The 16,910-nt window shown below is 27.8% G+C and overlaps 1 protein-coding gene across 1 annotated transcript; it reads left to right on the top strand.

Moving 5' to 3' along the window:
• Positions 1-3,858: 3,858 nt before the first annotated feature.
• On the top strand, positions 3,859-9,199 carry LOC107406430 (amino acid permease 6). The gene is made up of 7 exons (XM_016013548.4): positions 3,859-4,569; positions 4,665-4,898; positions 5,333-5,426; positions 5,586-5,800; positions 5,927-6,072; positions 7,992-8,219; positions 8,426-9,199. The coding sequence occupies exons 1-7, from the start codon at positions 4,446-4,448 to the stop codon at positions 8,849-8,851; spliced, it is 1,467 nt and encodes a 488-aa protein (XP_015869034.2). The 5' UTR covers positions 3,859-4,445; the 3' UTR covers positions 8,852-9,199.
• The last annotated feature ends 7,711 nt before the right edge of the window (positions 9,200-16,910 follow it).

Here is a 16,910-nt window from a genome sequence, read left to right on the forward strand (position 1 = left end):
TCTCTCTCTCTCTCTCTCTCTCTCTCTCTCTCTCTCTCTCTCTCTCTCTCTCTCTCTCTCTCTCTCCCGCATCCGCCGCGTAAATTAATTTGGTGGTTGAAATATTCCTAATCAGTAAAATATACAAAATAATAATAATAATAATAAGAAGAAGAAGAAGAAGAAATTGAATTTTAGTACATTTTAGTTGAGGTCTTCAAATTTAAAATGCTTTCAACCTTCAGTTATTTTATTATTATTATTATTATTTTTATTTTTATTTTTTTTAGGGCTTATGATCGTTAAAAGGTTTCGTCCCATCTGACCACTATTAACTATTAAGATGCAATTTGGTCCAATTCATGCGTTTTAATTTGTCACAACTTAAATCTTTCATCATTTTGAACTTTACATTTTAATATCTTCAATGTTAGCCAACAAATATGATTGGACACCAAAAATAAAAAGTAAAACAAAATAAAAGTATAATTGAAACTAAACGCAACAATTTGAAAATTGAAAATCTAAATTACAATGATTGTAATTTAAGAGCTAAAAATGCAACTATTTTAAATATAAAATACTACAGTGAATAGGCCGGAACTACTCATGACCTGGCCCCCTTAAATTGAAGTACAATATCTATAAAAAAATATTTGTTATTCCAAATTACAATATTTACTTTTTTATTAATTAGAAATTTTAGTTTTTTTACATTATAATTACAAATTTTAGTTAAAGTAATAAAAATTTTGATATTATTTTTTTTATTCATGGTCTACTTATGGTTTAATGGAAAGTGTTAATGTCATTTTCTTTTATGATTAATATTTCATTTTAGGTAGCATTTTGTAACATTTTCATCTTTCATTACTTTGTTTTGTAGTTTATTATTGACATTTTATTTGCTAAATTATATTTCTATTTGATTATGTTGTTAAAACAATTATTTTAGTTTTTGTTTGTTAACAATTTTGTTCACTAAAGTATATTCTCTCATATTATTCTAATAGATTTTATTTTTAACCAACCCAATCAAAGTTTTTAATAGACTTGTCTAGATGTGAAAATAATAAATTCTACGAAATTTTACCAAAACTAGTTATCAATTTTTTTAAAAGATTATGAATATAATGGAAAATTTATATCATCAATAATAATTTGAACATTCAAAAAAAAAAAATTGTAACTTAATTTAAACATTCAAAAACAAAAAAATTGTAACTTGACCCACCCTCCAAAAATGGAATTTTGGCTTCGCCCCTTATAGTGAAATTAACCCAAAATAAATAATTATTCAATTATTTAATAGATATAGAGAACATAAGATGGATGATAAATATATAAGGTTAAGGTTACACAGATACTTCTTTATAGTTGCTTGGGATTCAAAAAAACTTTTGGATGGTTCTTTTTTGAATAATTTTTATTTGAAATTTTTTTCCTAGGTTGAATATATTGGAAAAATCGGTTTTCTCTTTTCCTTTTTTATTTGATGTTAGGTGATCCGTAATACAGTTGATGTTCTTTATCTTATATGTATATATATATATATATACACAAGCACATATGAAGTTAATTAAAGATTTGGAGGGAGATGAAATGCTTTTCTTTTTTCATTTATATCTTTAGATTACAGGGCGAAAATTTCTCTTCGTTAATTAGGTTGGCAGGTTTAAATTTAATTTATTTGGCTACTTTTTTTTTTTTAAGAAAATTTATGTTCCATAATTAGGTTCGCAAATTTAAATTTTTTTGGCTAAAAAATGGTCAACTACCTTTTTCAAAAAAAATAAAAAATAAATAAAAAATTGGGAATTCAAAGAACTTCTGGATGGTTCTTTTTTGTATAATTTTTACTTGAATTGTTTTTCCCAGCGTTGAACATAATGTTGAAAAACTAGCTTTCTCTTTTCTTTTTTAATTTGACGTTATCTGATTCATGTTCTTTACCTTTTATATATATAAGCACATATATAGTTTATTAAAGATTTGGAGTGAGGTGAAATGCTTTACTTTTTTCATTCATATCATTAGTCTACTGGGTGAAAATTTCTGTTCCTGAATTAGGTCGGCACCTTTAAATTTAATTATCTCGCCTAACTTCTTTTTTTTAATGAAAATTTCTGTTCCTTATTTAGGTTGGCATGTTTAAATTTAATTCTTTTCAAAAAATATAAAAGTTTCTGTTCCTCAATTAGATTGGCAGGTTTAAATTTATTTATTTTCAAAAAATAAAAAACTAATTTTTTTGTCATTTACAATAATACCCCTTACAATTATAATAATTTCCATATCGTGTCTCAAATCCACAACGATATAAGTGATTTACAAATGAAATTCAATCAATTAAAAAAAAAAAAAAAAAAAAAAACCAGTTAACTACCTCCACTTTGCATAGGCACATAAGTACCATATTGAATGGTATATGTAGTCTAGATTTTTCTAAGTACCTGAAATTGGAAATTTTGAGGGCCTCTCAAAAAAGCAAATAAATAATACAGAATTAATAAGCTAATATGGTATTACTTTGTCTGTTTGCATTAAGTTTACTTAATCATTATATTGGAATTGTTTGATAACTTATCAAACTTCCAAAGTATGATCTTTTTTCAATTCAAAACTAATTAGTATTCAATTAAAACTTCACCTTAAAACAAAAGTCAAACACATAAAGAATTAATGTATAAACAAAGCCTCTTTAAAGGATCAAACATAAATTTTGGGACAAAATTCAAAAAAACAAATTAATTAAACCATAATGGTCCGTTTGGTATGGCTAATAAAAATAGAGCTTTAGTCTGTAAAGTTTTATATAATAGAATTTTTTTGAAAAATAATTTTTGTTAAAAAGCTAATAAATATTTGGTTGCAAATAAAAAGTTGCATTAAATACTCATTAAATTGTATTACATACTTATTAAATTTTCATATAGGGTAAAAGAAAAAAAAAATTTAGAGAAACTCAAAATTTAGGCTTCTCTAAAACAGTTTAAAAAAATTTATTTTTTGGTTAATAAGTACTTATTGACTTTTGCCAAACACCTTTATTTTTTTATAAAAAAGCATTTGACCTTCTAGTATAGTTTTTAAGTCCAAAAAAAGCCCTGTCAAACAGAGCCAAGTAAAAGATATATAACAATTGTACAATTTGGGAACAACATTTTTCTTAGCAGAAAATTAATTGAATTTCATTTTCATAGTTTTCCAAACAGGCTAGCTAGCTTGCTAACTAGGAATCCGCTGACTGAGAATTTATGCCATGAAAGAAAAGATCAAAACTGAATTTCCAACTACATAACTTAGTTGCCATAAAATGTTAAAAGTCTGCTTAACGTGGTAAGTATTCAAGCTTGTCACATATCTATCTTGCTAAATTTTCAGATTTAAATTAGTAATTGAAATAGCAACTTTAACATTTGACAAGTTAACACGTTTTTATCTTATTTTGGGAATATATAGAATATAATACTGACAACCACATATCAGTGATCTTATTAATAAAAGTCAAGCACAAATTCTTGTGAAAAGTATCACGACAGAGCATTATATGATAAGCATAATCACCAAAATCCCACTTAAAACTTCATGAAATACACGGAAAGAAAAAAATGCAGCAAAAGCAGTAGTACCAGAGAAGCAGAAGCAGAAGCAGTAGGAGTTATGTAAGTATACACTTAACATTCCTTTGTAGTTTTCAAAGGTACTGAGGTTAGAATAGGTGGACTTTCTTAGACTCAAAAAAAAAAAAATATATATATATATATATAAAAATAAATATAAAAATAAAAACCCAGTTCAAGAAAAAGGACCCGACCTAACTAAAGTTAATGAAAGATTGAGAAATTTATGGACCATTGTACACCTGCTTTAGCTGGTCAGAGGGATTCCTCAAATTAAAACTTATCTTTCAAAATTCACAATCAATTGATGCCACTACAAGTCTCCAAATGGATGGACAAAATCAGAAACCCAAAAAATTATTAAACCGAAAAACAAAAAAGGTGGGTTTTGGGACCCACTTTTGAGGGGGTTCCACAACACACTCTCATAGCCTACCACCATCAATGGTGCAGAAACCAGAACCCCTCCCCTCTCTGTCAATAATTCCTCCCCAACCAAGCATCCTACACTAAGTTCTATTCTTTTTTTTCTTTCTTTTTTTCTATTTTTATTATTATTTTATTTTAATATTCTTAAATAATTAGGAACGCTTGGTTTTGTTTTTCCATTTTTATTTTTATTTTTCCTATCCTACCCTTCCCTAAAAAGCTATAATACACCTCCCCTAAGTCTTCTCTTTGACTTGATTCTCACCCACCATTTAAAACCCCACCACCTTCTATTTTCTTTATAATCAATACCACCACCGCTCTCCTATTTAGTAATTCAAATATATTCTCTACTTAGTTACCATTTTTTCTCGCAGACTCAAGTCAAGCACTTAGAGAGCAAGAGAGAAAGAGATGGCAAAGGAGTACCAGAAGAACAGCATGTTCATTGAACATAGCACTCAGACTACAGGAGTAGTGCTTGAGAACGGTGATTTCCGCAAGAACGTCGACGAAGATGGACGTCCAAGAAGAACTGGTATATATATACATATATATTGCTTTTTTCTTCCATGAATATGCTTTTGCTTGCTTGAGTTTGATATTGATTTTTGTTTTTTATTGTTGTTGAAGGGACATGGTTGACGGCAAGTGCTCACATCATAACGGCGGTTATCGGTTCTGGAGTACTGTCGTTGGCTTGGGCCATTGCTCAGTTGGGTTGGGTTGCAGGGCCTGCTGTTCTCATGGCCTTCTCTTTCATCACCTACTTCACTTCTTGTCTTCTCGCTGACTGTTATAGGTCGCCGGACCCTATCAGCGGAAAAAGAAACTACACTTATATGGATGTCGTTAAATCTTATTTAGGTAAACTATATATATATATATATATATGAAAATTTTCTTTTCAGGATTTTATTCTAAACTGAAGAAAACAGTTACCGCTAATAAGACATTAAATTTATTAGCGGTAATAGACGTTATTGTCGCTAGTAATGTTTTTAGACTTTAACCTTAATTCAGAATCCAGTGTCCTTATATGGCTTTATGCATGAAGCTTCATTTATATTCCTCTGACTAAGCTTTATTTTGAAGTGTGAGTTCCAAGATTAACATCTTTTTTAAAGAAAAGAGAAAAGAATATCATTTCCCTATGTGCGTGACCAAAATTGATCTTTACCAAGGTCTTAGGAGACCCCAAAAAAAAAAAAAAGAAAGAAAGAAAAAAGAAATTCAAAAATATATAAAAGGGGTTCCTAATGAATTTATTAATTAAGCTATTTTTGGTTGCTTTTTTACAGGTGGTAGAAAAGTGCAGCTTTGTGGGCTGGCTCAGTACGGTAATCTCATTGGGATTACAATCGGTTACACTATCACTGCATCTATCAGCATGGTGTGAGTGGACATAGCTAGAAATACTTTTTTTTAACTTTCAAGCCCTAAAAAGAAATAAATAAATAAATAATATTTTATAAAAAGAATTTAATTTCTCTGACAATATATATATATAAACATATATATTCACTTTGGTTTTCGTTCTTTGAAATCCTACAGGGCGGTGAAAAGGTCAAATTGTTTTCACAAACATGGTCATCAAGATCACTGTTACATATCAAACTATCCATTGATAATCATATTTGCTTGCATCCAAATCGTTCTGAGTCAAATACCAAACTTTCACGAGCTCTCTTGGCTTTCTATATTAGCGGCAATCATGTCCTTTGCTTACTCTTCTATAGGAGTAGGCCTCTCTGTGGCTAAAGTTGCAGGTAAAAAACGAATACTTTTTGTTTTACCTACTTTTTTAATTATTATTATTTTTATATAAAATAAATAAGGCGGTATATAATAAAATTGTGTTTTTTTGTTTGTGTAATTTAAAAAAAAAAAAAAAGATGGTGGAGCACATGCAAGGACTTCGTTAACAGGAGTGACAGTTGGGGTGGACGTGTCAGGAACTGAGAAAGTTTGGAAGACTTTCCAAGCCATTGGGGATATTGCTTTTGCTTATGCCTACTCCACAGTGCTCGTCGAAATACAGGCAAGCCTGTTTTATATTTTATAATATCATAAAAAATATATAAATATTTATAATACATATTATACACTCAACCAAAGCATGAAATATCTAATATTTGTACATATATGCATACTGCTTAATTAGATATATGCGTGTGTGCAAATGCTTATCCACAGAAAATTCTAATTATTTTAATTTACTGTATATGAGTTATAAAAGCAGCTAAAATATCTTGTGCTGAATCATTGAAACATACGATATACGAATACTATATGACAATATTGCTAATAGTACTGATACTTTATCAGATGAAAAAAGCTTAGTGTAAAATCAAAGTTGACATTAGATGTGCCTCCCAAACACAAGAGAATTAAAAAAATATTTAATATATTTAGGTAAATTAAGAATTTGTTTTTCTTTCTTTTCTTTTTCCTTGACAATTTTAGAACATAGTCTGTATATCTTTTACTTGGGAAGACCCAAAGACAATACAGGAATATTTCCGTATCTATATATTCACATGGGGTTATGACCACTGGATTGGATAAATATGCATATATAAGGGAGAGGAGAAGGAGTAGTCATTTTTTGCACGACTGATCACACACAAGAACATGTGGCATAGAGGGACGTGTTTGTTATATTTATACATATATATATATATATATATCATCAATCTTGTAGGCATATATGGCGTGGTGCATATGCACGTATTGTGTTGGTGTTTTTTGTCCGAAACCACAAACCAATTTCAAACCACAACATCATGTGAATTGCATATACCCATGATTGGAGTGCGTGCCTGATTCAATTGTCGGTATGGCAACTCATACATAGCTTCTTTCTTTAAAGTTAGCCCATAGAAACGCTAACTAAATTTGCGTGTCTTTTATGTGTATAAATATATTATTATATATAAGTTTTTGGTGAATACATATTAATCTGTTCTTTTCATATATTGATCATCTGTTTTGTTTCTGTGGGGACGGTAAGTTGTTTGGCCACTAGTAATGAGTCTTAGACAGTCAGAGCAAGTTGCCGATTGGGATTTGAAAATTTTCCCTGGAAAATTTGCAGAGGAAATAAAAAATTATACCTTTGTATTATTTGTGGCACCCCACTTGTTTCTTCTGCCACCATAATTTGAAATTACAGTCGAACGAAAGAACCAAGGTCATAGTCTTGACACATATATATATATATATAATTATTTCTCTATCAGAATATCTGATGGTAATAACATATATAACATTTTTTATTGAAATATTAATGAACCATACAAGTATGTTGAAGTACTAAAACTTTAAAGTGGACCAAGATGGTACTGACTTGATAATTTCTACAACAAAAATAAAATCATAAAAGAATAAGAAACCATCAAAGGTCCCCTACCACGTAGTACTATAAATGCAGTCGGTTCATTCACCTTTAATATTATATATTCTGTAATTTGTGTTTTCCAGTGGCAGTCTGTTTACAAACACTGTGCACGATAAGCTGAAAAGATTCCCCTGTGGACCATTTCCAAAATATGGGCCACACAATATGCTGGACTTTTCATAAAGCTCGTGAATGAAATTCTTTCAACTTTTTCTGTCATCCATTCTTTTTATTATTTCTTTTTTTCTTTGGCTAAATCTTCTTTTTGTGCATTATTATATGCCTTTTTAACAGTAAACATTCAGTATCTTTTTCTATGCCAATGGATTTCTTAATTTTCACCTCACAGTTCGTCACATCCTAAAGTTTGTCTCTTTTTATTGAAATCTCAAAATCTATCATTTGGACCCCCCCACTCTTGTCCATAGTTAGGTCCATATATATGTCAGACTCAGAGAAGAAAATAATTTTAGGCCCAGAAAATATTGCATTTCTTGAAATTTTTTGAACAATAAAATAAAAAAAATTTTGCCCAATTTTGATGATGATTGTTTTTGCAGGACACACTAAAAGCAGGTCCTCCAGAGAACAAAGCCATGAAGAAAGCTACCTTAGTTGGGATATTGACCACCACTTTGTTCTATGTCCTTTGCGGCTGTGTTGGTTATGCAGCGTTTGGTAACAATGCACCAGGAAATTTCCTCACTGGGTTTGGATTCTATGAACCCTTTTGGCTTATTGACTTTGCCAACGTGTGCATAGCTGTCCATCTAATTGGAGCGTATCAGGTATATTACCATATTTTGGATTCCAACTAAGACTCTCTGACTATTCCATTAGGAACAATTACCATATTTATACACCTTAATACAATAGTAAAAGAATATATCTCTACATATATAATTGACATCTTAGTTACTAATAGTGAAATTGATTAAACTTTTTGTACTAATTAATCAGTTTATTTATTTATTTATTTATTTATTTTGTGTAGGTCTTCTGCCAACCCATTTTCGGATTTGTAGAAAGCAAGTGCTACAACAGGTGGCCGGAAAACAAATTCATAACAAAAGAATACGCGGTCAAAATCCCATTCCACGGCATTTACTATATCAATTTCTTCAGGTTGGTTTGGAGAAGTTTGTACGTAATATTCACAGCGATTGTGGCGATGATATTTCCTTTCTTCAACGACTTCGTGGGGTTACTTGGAGCAGCATCTTTCTATCCACTGACAGTGTATTTTCCAATTGAGATGTACATTGCTCAGGCAAAACCACCAAAATACTCATTGACTTGGATTTGGCTAAAGATTTTGACCTGGGTATGTTTGATCGTGTCAATTGTAGCAGCTGCAGGGTCTATTCAAGGTCTGGCTCAAGATGTCAAAACGTATAAGCCCTTCAAGGTCCAGCAATAATTCGAGAATAACATAGTTTTTATATATATAGGTTCCAAGCAGTGTGTAATAGCTTTACTTTTCTTTTCTTTTTTTCTTTTTTTCTTTTTTTTTTCTTTTTTTTGGGGGGTGGGTCATATAAAGTTGTTATATGAAAGTCTGTATTTCAAAAAATGATGTTGAAATTGTATGGTGTTTTAGACTGGTCGATGTTACAAGTGTATTCGTTTCAAGTACAAAAAGGGGGGAGAAAAAAAAAAAAAAATGCGTAAGCCTCCCCAAACTTTCTTGGATTTAGTTGGAAGTCAATAATATCAACTTCTAAGGTTTTAGTTGAAGCTAGAACCTTCAATTATATGACTGTCAAAATGACGTGTCGCCTCTATTATTATGGTTTTGGTACATTTTATATATATATATATATATATAAATAATAATGATTTAGTAGATTAACTAGTTCACTTTTTCTATTTACTATTAAGAGTAAAATCAACGAATTATATATAATAATATTAATTTAAACCTTATTTACTTTATTTTCAATCCTAGAAATTTAGTTAGAGAAAGTGAATCTTTAATAAAAGTTAATTAAATTCTATGTAATGTTTAACATTGAATTTTTTATTTGAAAAATATTAAAAAATTTATATATTTTTTCTTCTTAATTCCTATATAATTTTATACCCAAATTAATATTTGACATTATAAAATAGCTAGATAGCTCAGTTAAATCAAGAGTATATATATATATATATAAACTTTTGATTAAGATTAGTAATAATAATTTTTTTTTTTTTTTAATTGTAGGTGGGGATTCAACTCGTAATTTCAAAAGAACAATAAATTTTTACTACTCGTGATATATGGAAAAATATATATAGAAAGTACTGTCAAAACTTGGTAAGAATTTAAAATTAGGCATAAAAACCCTTTTCATTTTTTTTTTATTTCTTTTACAATAAAAAAAAAATCCTTTATTATTTTGTTTTTCCTTTTGATCAACAAGAACTTATTTACAACAATGCCTTATTTCATCGCAATGGTCAAAAGAATACGGTCCACATGGTTTGACCCTTTGGTAATGAAGAGCCAGTAGCGTGCAGCAAATAAAAGCCGCCGTATAATAGTCTTAGACATATACGGCGCCTTTAACTTTTTTTATATTTCAACCAGAGTCAACAAAATAGTCATTTTTATTTTTTTTTTATGGTAATAACAAAACAAAATAGTCTTATGACAAGTCAGGAAGGAAGAAAATTAAACCAAATGTGACAAAATAGTCATAATTAGGAACAGGTCTTGCAGTATGTGTTTTTCCTTTTTTGTGGAGAAAACTAAGACTAACTTTTATTTTTCACTTGCCATGTGATGAAAGAGTAGACAAAATATTTCAACATTCATCACATGTTTGACAATGTTCAAAATGCATCATCATGAGCTCTAGGTTTTGAAAATCAATAACTCCAAGAAATTTAGTAAAATCATTCTTTTTTTTTTTTAATCCCGAAAATTAAATGCAAGTAATTAAGAAATAAAATAATATGTTTATAATGTATAAAACATCATATCTATATAATAGTTTTATTATATTTATTAGTCATTATTTTCCAATGTTGTTTATTTTTCAAAATAAAGTTTTAGTATTTTATTAAATTTATATTTGATCGTTTTTTAAATTTTAAATCATAATTCTTAATGTGATCCAATAGTCATTAGAATGGATTTTAATTTAATAAAATAATATAAATTTTATTTGAACTGACTCTCTTTCTCTCTCTCTCTCTCTCTATATATATATATATATAAAATATGGTTTATTGTATTCTATAGGTTTTTTTTTTAAATAAAATTTTAATATATTATTAAATTTATATTAAATCGTTAATAATTTTTAAATTTCAAAATTTGAAATGATGCAAAAACTAATAAAAAATATGATCCTAAAACTATGAGTCTCACTTTATATACATATATATATGTAAATATATATATATATCCACTGTAAGTCATTTGGTATTTCGGATAGTTTTTTAATATCCATCAATATCGTTTGAATTTTCCTAGAAATTTCTATTAAAATTTGAGAAATTTCAATGTTCTTTTCAAGTTTTATTTCTAATTTAATAGATATTTTTATGGAATATCTAGTAAAATCTCTATCAATGAATATTCATAGGACTATGAAAATTTATTCATTTAAAGAAGTTACTTATTTATCACGAAGTTAATAATTTATTGATTTACAAACTAATGAATATTTATTAATTTAAAAATAATTTTATACTTTTTTTAGAAATAATTTTACTAATTATATAATATATATTAATAAAGAAAAAGATCCGTTAGGCTTAATCAAATCTTCAGTTATAGATTGATCACAACTCAATTGACAAATAAAGAAAAAAGAATCAATAGAGAATTTCACTATATAGATAATTCTACTAATTGAAAGAATAATAACTATTAGGGTAAAATGCATTTTAGTACCATCTATTTTTAGTCTTTTTTGAGTTAGGAGTTTGTAAAAAAAAATTTATAGATAATACCCTATCCAAATCATTAAAATAAAACAGCTTCTGTTAAAAATTGATCCGTGATAGTCACCTGACAAATAAAATAATTATTTTTTTATAATTTCGTGTTTTTTAAAAAAAAAATGGGTCCAGTGAAGCATGATTAAACAAAGAAAATTTTCTAGTACTCCTGGAATACTGTACATCTGAATACTCCTTCAAATCATTGGTTGCCATGTGGATTATTTTTCCATGTCGGATAATAGATCATCTTCTTCAATATCAGCATCTTTCTTTCCCAAACACTACTCAATCACAGCCCTCACTCTCGCTCTTCGGCAACGAAAAGTCAGAATCCTCACATAAATGTTTTTTTTTCTACACCGAAAAACCATAAAAAGTGTGCCCAAAACTAGATCTGAAACCACCACATCTCATAATTTGCAAAAGGGGCTAAGACTTGCTCTCTCTCTCTCTCTCTCTTCTACAAATTTATCAAGAACCAACATCTTTCATGATTTACAAAAGGGGCTACTGATCCATTCATCAACACCTGTTTAGTTTTTGAGATTTTTCCGCTTCCATTATTTTTACATTTTGGGTTGATCTTCGATGAAAAAGAAAAGAGAAACAAAAAAGATTTGTTTGATCTATGAGACTTCTATCTTACTATTATTAAAGGAGGTTTGGTATCTTACACTTTTCTTCTTCTTTTTTTGGTGGAGGGGGGAAGAGAAAAGAGCACATTAAGATAATCCTAGTTGTGCATTTTTTATTTTGGGCATAAAAGAAATAGGCAATTGAATGTAAGATTTTTATGGATTTTAAGTGTAAAAGAAATACAGTTGGTTACAAAAGAGAGAGGGTTTGGTTGCAAAGGGGGGAGAGAGAGAGTGTGTATGTGAAATATGTGGAAACTGTGTTTGGAAGAGAAATAGGTTGTAATTGAAGATAATGGCCTGATATGTGATGCGGAAAAATAATCCACATGGCTTCAAATCATTGGTTATAGGCTAATCTTATTGAATGGTTGATGGTTAAACATAAAATTATAAAAAAATAATTATTTTATATGTCACGTAACTATCACGTGATCAATTTTTAACAGAAATTATTTTGTTTTAATGATTTAAATAATAAAGGATATTATTTGTAAAAAAACAAATTTACAGACCCCTAACTAAAAAATAAATAAATAAATAAAAGATACTAAAATGAATTTTGCCCTAACTATTAAGTAAAAAATAAAAGCTATTAAATAAAATTTATGATAAATATTTATATATATTATTTATTTATTTCCAAATTTAATCAATTATAATCTATATATTCAATAGGTACTAAAAGATTTTAAAAAAAAATTATTATTTTATGCATTTAGTACACCGACACCAAATTGAGATAGAATAATTTTAATTATTTAACAAAATTATTTATTTATTGAACATTTATTTATCTAAGTTTTTACTGTATTTATATTATACTCATTTGCAAAACTTTTTAATCACATAACGCACTTACCGATTCAATTAAATGTATTCACAAATTCGGTCCAATGATAAAACCACTTGCACTGCATCTTTAAATCCTAGGTTCAAACTTCGACTTAGATAAAAATTCTCACTCTCTGAATTGTAATAAAAATTTTAAAAAAAAAAAAACAATTCAATGAAATAATAAAAAACAAAAAACTATATAATAGAATACAATGCTAAAAACCGAAATAAAACAAGCAAACAAAAGCGTCTCCTCTTTGTTGCTAAACTACAATTCCATTGTTTCCATGAAATAATAATAATAATAATAAATTAAAAATAAAAATAAAGTACAATTCTATTGTTTGTTGCTATGTGTATGATTTTCCAACTTTTTCGCTAAGATATTATAAAAGAAATCTTGGGGGCAAAGAATCCTCTACCTGCCCACTTTGTTTGTTACTGAAATATGGATTTCATTATTATGCAATTATATTTCCTACAATTTTTATGAAGAAAATTGGTGTAAAATCTAAATTTTGGGTTTCCTCAATACATAATTAATAACTAAAGAGGTAATCATATTTAACACCTTGAAATATACTAACTTTTGCATTTTGCTTTTCAAACTACAAAATTCTCAAGCTATTCCCTAAGCCATATTACTTTTTTCAATCATGTAGTCTAATCATGCAATTTTTTCTTATAAATTTAACAAAATTAACCACGCATGTTATTCATAAATAAAATAAAATATAGTAAAACCGTTTCATCACAGAGTTATATGGATTGTATATTTAATTTCATTAAATTTATCTATCCACATGCATAATTGAACTTGATTGGTAAAAAAGTAATAGTTCTTAGGACAATAAAAGGATTTCATAATATGGAGACAAAGTGCAAAAGGTGGATACTTGGAGGGTAAAATGTAGTTATCTCAAAAATTAAAATTAAAAATTAGAAAAATTGAGGGGATAAAGTAGCAACCGGATAGCATTTACTACATTGGAAGAAAAAAAAATTAGACTCAACAATCTAGATAAATTTAGAAAACGTGAGGTTTTACATGGACCTCTGAAAATTTGGAAGCATGAATATTTAAGGAAAATAGATGATATTTATCAACTTCAATTAAAAAATATATATTTTTATAGATATATCATATTTAACATATATCATATACAAATATCGATAATGTTTGTCATTTTCAATAACAAATTTTTTTTCCATATAAATAGATATTATTTTTAACATTTGCTAAACATGATTTTACCATTTTCATTTTTGTAAAATATTTTTAACTATAGTAACATGTCTTGTTGAACGTAGTTTGTATTATGTTATTATGTCGTATTCGTGGCAAATTTTTTTAACCCAAACATGGCCTATTAAGTTTTCGTATTGAGATATGTACAACCGAATCTATTTATTAAATTTTCATATAACTTATCACCCAGCTCGTTAACTCGTTAAACATATATACCAAATTTTGATTAGGTACCAAAATGATATAATGAATTTTTTGTATTCAAAAAAACAAAAAAAAGAAAAGAAAAGAAAAGAAATATCAAATGGATATATTTGTTGATAAGCTAAACATCTAAAAAAAAAAAAAAAAACCATCCGCATACTAAAATTCCACATGCATTAATAATTATAAATTCAAAATATTACAAATTAAATTCATATTAAAAACATGCATTGTTAATTTACAATATTCAAAATTACAAGCCAAACCAATATTCAAAGTCCAACATAACTATTAGAGAATAATAAATCTAGAACAACACACAACTATTTAAATTTTCATATAAAATTAGTTTGAGGATGAAATTAGTATGTCATATAAAATTATAAAAATGCCCCATATTAACTGCTCTAATGGGTTCCACCTATTATCACCATATTTTTTATGGATTTTATTGGGTAACATTAATATAGATATAATACAATACCATTGATCCAAATTCATAAATTTTCATGCAGACTCATACTACATTAATGGATCATATGGCATTTTGCTAGACCTATGGTGCTAAACATGTTTTAAGAATTTAAAATACGAAATTAAATTTACTATCTTTATTTACAAAATTGATTTATAAAAATGGTTTTAGAACACATTACATAACAGATCCTTAGAATTCTAAAAATTTGGAATTCTAGCAATGTCATTTTAGGATACATTTAGTAAGCAAAATGAATGCAAGAATATAATAATTTTTTCTATATTTGCTACATCTTCAAATAAAAAAAATAACTTTTCCAGAAAAATAAATAATCCCTCGTTTAAAGGAATAGCTATTACTTTTTAAAATCCAAAATTATTATTTTCATATTCTTATTTGGATAAACTTTAAATATATATTTATCATATTTGTAAAATATGTAAATTTAAATGATTTATCACATTTAAAAAATACATAAATAAATATAAAAGTTGATTATATGTTGATTTTAACCAAATTTGATATTTTTAAAGGCTAAACTTTGAATCTAACCATTTATCGTTACCAAATATATAAATAAGGATTATTTTTCCATTTTCTTTCTTTCTTTTTTTTTCTCTCATGTTATTTTCACTTTAATAGGGATAACCATTTTGTAAAATAAATATGTCCTTATTTTTTACATTTCTTTTTTAAAATGGTAATTAGTGGTTCCTTTGGAATAGATTTGGAATCTTTAATATATTTATTCGAACAAATATAATCCATTAAAAACAAGTAAAGTAAAGATATTACTTTAAAGTAGCAAATTAAAATATGCTTCTATGAGGTTTTTCTTGGAACAATCTAATTGACAATGGTTACAAGTTATATTTTCAGATTATAAATTTAAAATTTGATGTTGAAATCTTCTTTTCCCAACTTAAGATATATTGATATGTTAAATGTCCACTTACTAACTATTTTTAACTTTATTTTTAAAAAAGAAAAGTAAACAACGAAGAAAACATTTTTTTTTTCATTTTATAAACGATTGTTTCCTCTCATATTACATATAGAATAAAAATAAGGGCATTCATTTTGAGCCATCCATGCGACTTTTTTGCCCATCCATGCGACCTTTTTGCCATTCATGAGGATTATAGTTGTTGCACACGAAAATCTTTTGATGTGATTGAAGAATTCCCATCCATCTTTTAAAGTGGGTAGAAAAATACAACGCATGGACAGAAATTTTTGTCCCGATTCCGAACATCGTGTACTTAACATTACTAATTAAATTTTGATTTTATGTCCATTACAAAGTATTTTGTTCAACTAATCATAAATCCTTCCAAACTTTCAGCCTTGCGATTCCAACCCCATATCATTGATATGATTATTTTAATTATGTTAGCGATGAAATCAATCATTTTGTGCATGATAGTCAAAAAACAATTTTTGGGGTAAAAAAGATTGCCACGGAACATGATTTTATGTTGTTCAAATTCAATGGTTTATAATTTTTTATTTACGACTAGATTACTCACATATTTTTTGAATAATGAAAGTGAGACGTAGGTGAATAACATATATATATATATATATATGATTTTTTTTTTTTTTGGGTGACAAAACCTCATGAATTTCATTAAGAAATGAAATGAGTTCCAATATGGTCAAGCATAGGAGCCAATTATTGTGATCCATCCCCCGCCAAGCATTGACATTCCTCAAGAGTTCCACTTCAAATGGACTACTTGCGGGAAATGTAATAATGGCATTCAACCACCCACTCCACTTGGCAGCCATAAATATCCGCTGCTCAGTCACCATTCTAATGGAGCACTCAGGGAGAAAAGCTTCAATTTCCAAATCAAGCATTTTGATATAACCCTTCAATATTTTTAGGACCCAAAAATATGTATATAAAAATAAAAATAAGAACACATGCAGAAGAGTAATTTTAAAAGCACCAGATTTTGAATACATCGGACATCTTATATTATTTTGTCCCGCATTTAACGATGTGACCAAAAACATGTGACAATCAAATTTGAAATTGCACTTTAAACACAGCTGACCTAATACCAAAACACCTCGATCAACTAGAGCATAACTTATCAAAACTTTAACTCCATTCCGTAATAACCATAAAACA

This window comes from Ziziphus jujuba, chromosome 5, assembly GCF_031755915.1.
Source record: "Ziziphus jujuba cultivar Dongzao chromosome 5, ASM3175591v1".
Taxonomy (NCBI): Eukaryota; Viridiplantae; Streptophyta; class Magnoliopsida; order Rosales; family Rhamnaceae; genus Ziziphus; species Ziziphus jujuba.

Excerpts from the sequence above, each read along its gene's own strand:
- LOC107406430 (XM_016013548.4), top strand. The coding sequence starts at position 4,446 with ATGGCAAAGGAGTACCAGAAGAACAGCATGTTCATTGAACATAGCACT. Across the intron at positions 4,570-4,664 it reads TGGACGTCCAAGAAGAACTG|GGACATGGTTGACGGCAAGT; the intron begins GTATATATATAC and ends TTGTTGTTGAAG. Across the intron at positions 8,220-8,425 it reads ATCTAATTGGAGCGTATCAG|GTCTTCTGCCAACCCATTTT; the intron begins GTATATTACCAT and ends TATTTTGTGTAG.